Source organism: Amblyraja radiata, chromosome 34 (assembly GCF_010909765.2).
Source record: "Amblyraja radiata isolate CabotCenter1 chromosome 34, sAmbRad1.1.pri, whole genome shotgun sequence".
NCBI classification, from domain to species: Eukaryota; Metazoa; Chordata; class Chondrichthyes; order Rajiformes; family Rajidae; genus Amblyraja; species Amblyraja radiata.
The window spans coordinates 18950028-18959822 of NC_045989.1; the positions used below are offsets into that span (position 1 = coordinate 18950028).

Consider the following 9795-nt stretch of genomic DNA (forward strand, 5'->3'; position numbering starts at 1 on the left):
GGAATGGCTGACGTTTCGGGTTGAGACCCTTCTTCAGTCTATCTTGGGAACGTGTGTAGAGGACGGTCCCGTGTGTGAGCTCAAACTCCAGCGCGAATTAACTTGCTAGTATTCCCCAAAGGTTATATCCTACGCGGGGACAGGTTGAAATGTAACTTTATAAATGAGAAAACTCCAGGCACTTACCCAAGTGCGGGTCATACTCGCTGATGAATCTTTTAGTCAGAAACTTCACGGTGAGAGCTGAAAGAGCAGAGGTTTAATTAATGTCAGGGTGCGGAGTGTTGGAGACGGCGCGGCTCAGGCCGGCATTGCCCGCTCAGGCTGCCGCTTCACCGGCGAGACCTGGCCAAGGACCGGGATCACGGGAACTGAGTCCAATACAGACCCTCCTGCCCGCCCGCCCGCCCTGTGGGGCTAGCGGTGGGGATTGCAACTGCCCGCTCACGGGACGCGGGACACGGGCGGGGGGCTCGGGGCGGAACTCACCGGATTTACCGGAGCCGGCGTAGCCCAGGATGGCGATGCTACATTCCGGGGTGGGTGGGTGGTGGGCTCGGTCCCGGTCCCGGTCCGGGGCGCCCGGCAAAGTGACCACCCGGACCTTCCCAAACATTCCCCGCCGTCTGCTACACGGCGACTGTCACCAGGCGGGTCCGCACCGGAGCTCCGCGCCCCCTGGGCCGGCGGGGGGTGGGGGGTGGGGGGGGGGGGGGGGGGGGGGGGGTAGCTGTCAGGAGCCGCCTCCGCAGGAGGGAACGACCCGTGCGTGGAGTATCCCGGGCAGGAGGGAAGTCGCTGCTGACATTGACCAGGGCGCCGGCGCTTTGATCCGCAGCTACGCTCCTTGTAAGGAAGTCGCCACCCTCGCCGTCACGGACCCGCCGGGCGGGCAGCGGAGGGAGGGCCGAGTGGCCAGGGACGAGGGGGGGGGGGGAGCTCCCCATCCTCACGCTGTCCCAGTGAAGCCGGCGCTCCCTCCGGCCAGGACCCCTCCCCGTCTCCCCCTCAGCCCTTCTCAGTCTCCGGGAGTGTGTGAGTCTGGGGAGCAACTAACTAATCGCGGTCATGTTCCTGCTAAACTCTCCTGCCAGTCTCACTCCCTTTTGCAACAGCCGACGAACTCTTTACACTTCACACGAAAGTGTTGGAAAAACATCAGCGGGTCAGGCAGCGGGTCCGGGTTAAATGCTGGACTGTGTAAGTGTGGGATGATTGTTGGCAATGTCAGCCTGGACTCAAGCTCTGTTTCGTGCCGTGTGAGGCACTCCGGCTGCACCCTGCGTTAGATTTCGTGTGTCGTGTATGTGAATCTATGGCATAAGATCATAAGTGATGGGAGCAGAATGAGGTCATTCGGCCCATCAAGTCTACTTCGCCGATCTATCTCTCCCTCCTTACCCCAGTCTCCTGCCTTCTCACCATAACCCCCTGACACCCGTACTAATCAAGAATCTATCTATCTCTGCCTCTCTCCACGTGTTACATTCCGTGTGTTATCTATGTGAATCTACGTGTTAGATTTCGAACATTCTGCCCTTTTTAATTTTCAATTGTTTTCAACCCTCCGCTGCTTTGACAAGTTGGATTAAGAACACTTAAAGATGGATTAAACTTCGACTTTCATTTTAATGGCACACAGTGATCGTTTAATTAATAAATATTTAAACCATCACCCACAATATGTTCGGCAGTTTCACTGGGATGGAATGATAAATGCCAGGTTCACCTTTATTTATTTAAATTCGCTTTTACTGAGATTAATAGATTCAAATAATCTGAAGTAGCATTAAAATATTAGAACGGCAGTGATGATCAGATCATGTTATACATGCAACGCATGTGTGGGGTCATTGGATGAAATTCAGTGACAATATTGATCAGTTGATCGCAGGCATTCTTTGGAACGGCAAGGAATAGTAACTCTAACGGTGATTCCGAAGTCATCGGTAACCGGTTTGAATGTGTTGGAAGGAACTGCAGATGCTGGTTTAAACCAAAGATAGACACAACATGCTGGAGTAACTCAGCGGGACAGGCAGCATCCCTGGAGAGAAGGAATGGGTGACGTTTCGGGTCTGAGGAAGGGGGGTCGCGACCCGAAACGTCATCAATTCTTCTCTCCAAAGATGCTGCCTGTCCCGCTGAGTTACTCCATCTTCAATCACCCCTTTGTCTCTCCCGAGAATTTAAAGCTGTATTTCAAAAACACAGTTTCAACTAATGCGCGCCTCTTTGTGATCTTCTTGTAAACAATTTATTTCAAGGCAGAACGGCCCATGTCCCTTCAGTCCTCTGTCACTCCGCGCCTCTCTCTGCGCTCTATCTCCTGTTTGACCACCACTCTCTTATCTTGGAGCCGGGGAAGACAGGCTCGATAAACTAAGCGCAATCCACTCTGAAACAGAGATAGACATAACGTGCTGGAGTAACTCGGCGGTCCAGGCAGCATCTCTGGAGAGAAAGGGTGGGTGACGTTTCGGGGCGGAACTCAGAACCCTGAGCCATGCACTCTTCACTCTGCTCAATATTTGTATTCAGAATTAACAGCGACCTGCGCTGCCCCAACTAAACGGGTTAGCGTCATCGGTGCATGGTTTGAAAGTACCTTGTGCTGAGCCAACAGAATACCAACACCCACGGTGAATCTCTCTATCCTCCCATTGCAGCTCCAACCTGTCTGTTTCACTCCAGTCTTAATCTAAAGACACCCAAGATCTGAACACGAACACCCCCCCCCCCCCTCCCCCCAATTTTGATTTTAATTTGCTTTTGATAGAACTTGCTCAGATGCCATTTGGAAATCTAAAGCCACAACGCTAAAACATGATATTCTGCACGGGTGTTTTTCGCTTTGCTCTACGTCTTGTACTTGTGCGCGACTTGGTCTGAACTCAAGTGTTGTTGGTTGGACAGGATAGCTGTCTTTCACTGCCTTCACTGCCTTCACTGTGTTCACTGTCTTCACTGCCTTTCACTGTCTTCACTGTCTTCACTGTCTTCACTGCCTTTCACTGTCTTCACTGTCTTCACTGTCTTCACTGTCTTCACTGCCTTTCACTGCCTTTCACTGTGTTCACTGTCTTCACTGCCTTTCACTGTCTTCACTGTCTTCACTGTCTTCACTGCCTTTCACTGTCTTCACTGTCTTCACTGTCTTCACTGTCTTCACTGCCTTTCACTGCCTTTCACTGCCTTTCACTGTGTTCACTGTCTTCACTGCCTTTCACTGTCTTCACTGCCTTTCACTGCCTTTCACTGCCTTTCACTGTGTTCACTGCCTTTCACTGTCTTCACTGCCTTTCACTGTCTTCACTGTCTTTCACTGCCTTTCACTGCCTTCACTGCCTTTCACTGCCTTTCACTGTGTTCACTGCCTTCACTGCCTTTCACTGCCTTCACTGCCTTTCACTGTCTTCACTGCCTTTCACTGTGTTCACTGCCTTTCACTGTCTTCACTGTCTTCACTGCCTTTCACTGTGTTCACTGCCTTTCACTGCCTTCACTGCCTTCACTGCCTTTCACTGTGTTCACTGCCTTTCACTGCCTTTCACTGTCTTCACTGTCTTCACTGTCTTCACTGTCTTCACTGCCTTCACTGTCTTCACTGCCTTTCACTGCCTTTCACTGTCTTCACTGTCTTCCCTTTCACTGCCTTCGCTGTCTTCACTGCCTTTCACTGCCTTTCACTGTCTTCACTGTCTTCACTGTCTTCACTGCCTTTCACTGTCTACACTGTGTTCACTGTCTTCACTGTCGTCACTGTCTTCACTGTCTTCACCGTCTTCACTGCCTTCGCTGTCTTCACTGTGTTCACTGCCTTCACTGTCTTCACTGTCTTCACTGCCTTCACTGTCTTCACTGTCTTCACTGTCTTCACTGCCTTCACTGTCTTCACTGTCTTCACTGCCTTCACTGTGTTCACTGTCTTCACTGTATTTCAGTACACATCACAATAGTAATCGAATACCAAGTACATAACTCCACAAGGTTGTTAGGGTGACTTCGGTTCACGATTCCTCAATAAAAGTCAGGGAATGTTGCCATTTTAGGCAGGATGACTGCTTCACTCAAAGGATAAACATCGTTTAACTCTGACGGTTTGTGTTGTTTTAATTTCACTTAATTGTTGCCTTTAACTTCATTTTTATCTGTGTCCTGAATTTTGTTCTCGTTCGTCTCTGCTGGTTGTTAACTCTCCTCCCTCTCACACCCACTGCACCTTCATGAATCTGTGGTGGTGAATCTGTGGAAATCTTTGCCACAGAAGGCCGTGGAGGCCAATTCAGTGGGTATTTTTAAAGCAGAGATAGCTAGATTCTTGATTAGTACTTGTGTCAGATGCTATGGGGAGAAGGCCGGAGAATGGGGTTAGTTAGGAGGGAGAGATAGATCATCAGCCGTGATTGAATGGCGGAGTAGACTTGATGGGCCGAACGGCCTAATTCTGTTCCTATCACATGATCTTATGAAGGTACACAAAAAAAGTTGGAGAAACTCAGCGGGTGCAGCAGCATCTATGGAGCGAAGGGAATAGGCAACGTTTCGGGACGAAACGTTGCCTATTTCCTTCGCTCCATAGATGCTGCTGCACCTGCTGAGTTTCTCCAGCTTTTTTGTATAGCTTCGATTTTCCAGCATCTGCAGTTCCTTCTTAAACACAAGATCTTATGATCTACCTTTTCTTTGTTTTTAATTAGATCATCATTACACTGCAGCTGTGATGTCCAATTAAGATGACTTCTGGTCACAAAATCAAAGAGTGTTTAGTCTAACAGCTCACAACCGTCCACCCGAATCTACCTGGTGAAATCTGCAGTTACTAAACACGAACAACGAACACCCCAACCACACTCAGCGTGGATCTCAGAGAGTTTTTTTCTTCCCGTGCAGAATTTGCAAACGCCATTCATCACAAGGTACAGAGAATGCGATTGCTATAGTTGTAATGTTGAAAGCTTGCCCGGGCTCTCAACACTTCACAGTTTCGCCAAGCAACATTCCACACGCAGATGAAAAAAGCAACGTAATCGCGTATCTGCATTCTTGAATCCAGGCTCAGCAATTATCAGTTGGTGAAAGCACTTGAAAAATGCAAAATATTTTTTCTGAAGAGATATATACAAGGATTTGTGGTCTACATTGCAACATGGCCTTTAAATTAAAATATTTCACAAGCAGAAGAGGAGACCATTTGACCCATCCAAACTCCACTGCCTTCTCATCAGACCCAGCTCAACACACTTTCCCCAAAGCCGATTCCTTTTGTGAAAGCTCCGATTGGCTATGTCCGTGCTGGGATTGATCTCAACTCTTCTGTGCGAGCATCTTTTATCTCACTATTTCCTCATTATCTTTTCCCCGTCACTTTAAATTGGCACCCCTGTCAATTGATCCATTTATTGAATTAGCTTTTCTATTTACTCTCTCTAACCTGTGCCTGGCCTTCGACACCTCTACTAAATCTCCTCTCAACCTCTACTGCTCCAAAGAGAACAGCCACGGTCTCCCACTCTAACCTTACAGCTTGTTCATGGAACAATTCCAACGGAATCGTTCCTGCATTTTCTGGGGGTGCCTCTGGTCTGAAATATAGTGACCAGAGGCACCAATTTTGTTGTGGATGAGCTACTGTTTTACAGGAGTTCAGTGTTTTATGGAATCTCTCTGTCGTTGTCCCCTGCCTCCATTCATGAAACCCAGAATCCCATATACTTTATTAACTGCCACATCGATGCTATGGCCAAAAAAGCATAACAATGCCTCTACTTCCTCAGAAAATAAAGGAAATTCGGCATGCTCCAATGACTCATCAATTTCTACGGATACACCATAGAAAACACCCTATCGGTTACCAAACATCATGGCTTGGTTTGGTAATTGCCCAACCCCAAGCCATAAGAAATTGCAGAGTTATAGACGTAGCCTGATCCATCACACAGAGCAGCCTTACCCCCACCCCCATCAACTCCATCTATTGAAGTGCAGAGGGATTTGGGGTCCAAACCCAGAGTTCGCTGAAAATGGCAACACACATGCATAGAGTGGTAAAGAGGTCATATATGATGATTGCCTGCTCTGGCGAGACAATGAGCATAAGAAGCATCAGGAAGTCATGAGCTTTGCAGCTTTCCAGGACTTTGGTTATGCCGCATTTGGAGTATTGTGTGCAGTTCTGGTCGTCTCATTACATGAAGGATGTGAAGGCTTTGGAGAAGGTGCAGAAGAGGTTTACCAGAATGCTGCATAGATTAGAGGGTATTGGCTACAAGTAGAGGTTGGACATTCTTGGATTGTTATCTCTGGAACGCCTGAGATTGTGGTGAGACTTAATAGTAAATATATACAATTGTGAAAGGCATAGAACGGGTGGAAGTCAGAACTTTGTTCCCAAGTTGGATATGTCGAGGTTTAGAGTGTACAGCTTTAAGCTGAGAGAGATAAAGTTTAAAGGAGATGCGTGGGGCAAGATTTTTACATAGAGGGTACCTGGCATGCACTGCAAGGGTTGTGGTCGAGGCAGATAGACAGTGTCATTTAAGAGGCCTTCAGACAGACACGTAAATATGCAAGGAATGGAGGGATATTCATTAAGTGTGAGCAGGTGATATCACTTTATCATGGTCTCATATTTGGTACAGACGTTGTGGATGGAAGAGCCTGCACCTGTACGGTATGGTTCTTTATTATGTTTTCCATCCAACTTGCTTTACACTGCAGCTGTGATGTCCAATTAAGACGACTTCTAGTCACAAAATCAAAGATTGTTTGGTCTAACAGCTCATAAACGTCCACCTGAAACTATCTTGTGAAATCTGTAGTTACAAAACACCAACAATGATCACTCAAACTTGGAATTGACAAGCTCGGTTAACGGCCCACACTGCAAGGTATCCAAAAATAACCAACTTGGCAGCGTTGCCCAAAGTGAAGCAGTTTGAGTCCACTCATTCATCTCTGAGTTCAGAAGCATTAGCAGCGTTGCAAACACAATGGCAAACTCTGGGATATTTATATTCCTGCAGTTCTGTTTATTCTGGGCTTTGAGACATTGTGCACGTTGTCTCCGAGCGGCATGGAAAGTTCTAGTTATTATGGTTTGGTTCACAGAAAGTGTTTCAGTGAAGCAAATCATGGTAAGAAAGCGGTGAGGGCTGTGACTGGGTTTGTGAGATCGTTGCCTCCGGGTCAAACGCAGCTGATCTTTAAACCTCCGCAGCTGCAGTTATGAATTTGGCAGAAAGTTCCACAACTGTTAGAAGAAGATAAATATTACAAAATGATTAAACCCATCCCAATTCACGCTGCCTAATTAGAAACATAGAAAACATAGAAATTAGGTGCAGGAGTAGGCCATTCGGCCCTTCGAGCCTGCACCGCCATTCAATATGATCATGGCTGATCATCCAACTCAGTATCCCGTACCTGCCTTCTCTCCATACCCTCTGATCCCCTTAGCCACAAGGGCCACATCTAACTCCCTCTTAAATATAGCCAATGAACTGGCCTCGACTACCCTCTGTGGCAGGGAGTTCCAGAGATTCACCACTCTCTGTGTGAAAAAAGTTCTTCTCATCTCGGTTTTAAAGGATTTCCCCCTTATCCTTAAGCTGTGACCCCTTGTCCTGGACTTCCCCAACATCGGGAGCAATCTTCCTGCATCTAGCCTGTCCAACCCCTTAAGAATTTTTCCAACCCCTTAAGAATTTTAAGAACCCCTTAATTCCATCGTTCAGGACCAAATCACGGCTCCAATGTAATCAACAAATATTTTATTTCTAAACTAAGAGACCAAGGGAGCTAACTTTCAAATGGGAATTAAATCTATATTTAAAAGGAGAAAATGCAGGACTATAATCCAAGGAAATTGGTCAACACTTTCAAAGAACTAGCAGGCACCTGATGGCTAGCAGGCACCTGATGGGACAAATGGCTTGTGGGTGAGAAAACAGAAAGGGCTGGAACATCTCAACAGGACTAGTGGGAAATAAACAAGGTTAATGGTTCAGATCAAATACACTTTGTCAAATGCTCGGATCGTTATCTTAAACTGGACATACTAAATATGTTTCTCTCTCTGCAGTTTCTGAGTGTTCCCGGCATTTGCTGTGTTTTGATTTCCATTCCATAGGCTTGCTGATGTGTTATATACTTCTACGCATCTGTGACTTTGTATCCTCAGATCTCTTATAACTTGATCCAATTGGTTTCAAAGTGTTTTAACGTAGAGACGGCGCACTATATAATGTGTAGGAAGGAACTGCAGGTGCTGGTTTGCACCAAAAATGCTGGAGTCAGGCAGCATCTCTGGGGAGATGGAATAGGGAACATTTCGGGTGGAGACCCTTCTTCAGATTGAGGGAGACTTAAGACTCAGTCTGATGACGGGTCTCGACCCGAAAAGTCACCTATCATTTTCTCCAGAGATGCTGCCTGACCCGCTGAATTGAATTGAATTGAATGCCTTTATTGTCATTCAGACCTTACGGTCTGAACGAAATTTCGTGCCTGCAGTCATACATACAATCATACAATAATAACAACAATAAACACAAATTAACACCACCACAGTGCGTCCTCCAAGCACCTCACTGTGGTGGAGGCAAAAATCTTAGGGCTGCAGTCTCTTCCCTCCTCTTCTCCCTCTGCGCTGAGGCGATTCCCCACCGGGCGATGGTAAATCAGTCCCGCGGCTCACCGAACCCCGCAACAGGCCGGCTCAAACACCGCGGCCCGGGGTGGTCGAAGCTGCCGCCCTCCAGTCCAACGTACGCAGCCACTGGCCCGCAGCTGAACCCAGGACTCAGGTCACCGCCGCCAGAACGCCGTCCCAGCCACCGGAGCACCGTTCCAGCCCCGAGCCGGATCGTCCTCACGTGAGTGCCGTTCCTCCCTCAGGCTGGGCCACTCCGACGGGAGCGTCACAGCCCCTCACGGGAGAGTCTCGGCCCCTCGCCAGGCCGTCCTCACGGGAGCGCAGTTCCAGCCCCGAGCTGGGCCGCCCTCACGGGAGCGAACCCAGGGCGAGTCCTGACTGGCTGCCTCCGGAGTTCCGAGGTCGCCAGCTCCGCCATTAGGCCTCAGAGAGGGGGGATACGACGAAAAAGTCGTATTCCCCCAAGGGAGAGACAGCAAACACTACATGACTGACTTTACTGATGATGATCAAAATGTCAGTGAGAGAAATGGCCAATTTCCCCTTTGACTACCACCCCTGGAGTAGCTCAGCTGGACAGGCAGCATCTCTGGGAAGAAGGAATGGGTAACGTTTCGGGCCGAGACCCTTCTTTAGACCCAACACGTCACCCTTTCCTTCTCTCCAGAGATGCTGCCAGTTCCGTTCAGTTACTCTAGCAGAGTCTGGACCCCGGGTGGAGACAGACAGTGCCCGTGACCACGCAGTGAGAGTGGGGATCGGATCCGGTGCAGGATTGCCGGAGAGGCGCGGGGACTGATGGCAACGCCGCCCACCGCTCTCCCGTTTCATCCAAAATAACCCGCTGACTGCACCTGCTATGTTGCCCGCTCTCCAGGGACCCGATATTAATAGCTCACAGGCTGGGCCGTGGCCACGGCTTCCCCACAGACCCTGTCTGTCCCCCTGGACGTTGGCCGTGGTGTGAGTCCCTGTCCTGCGGCCCCGAAACAGAGACAGTGCGCTCCTTTCTCCAGGACCCCCCGCCGGTACCGGGGCTGAGCCGCACCGTGTAGCCGGTACCGGGGAGAGACGCACCGTGTAGCCGGTACCGGGGAGCCAGTAACGGGGGTGTAACAGGTACCGGGCAGCGAGGCGCC

The 9795-nt window shown here is 49.0% G+C and overlaps 1 protein-coding gene across 1 annotated transcript in view; it reads right to left on the reverse strand.

Moving 5' to 3' along the window:
* Positions 1-682, reverse strand: part of rasl12 (RAS like family 12) — a 5819-nt gene extending 5137 nt beyond the window's left edge. Inside the window, exons 1-2 of the mRNA XM_033050231.1 lie at positions 490-682; positions 187-243 (exon numbers count right to left, since the gene is read on the reverse strand). Of these exons, the coding sequence (XP_032906122.1) occupies positions 187-243; positions 490-616 (184 nt within the window). The 5' untranslated portion in view covers positions 617-682. The remainder of the gene's footprint in view (positions 1-186; positions 244-489) is intronic.
* Positions 683-9795: the final 9113 nt, after the last annotated feature.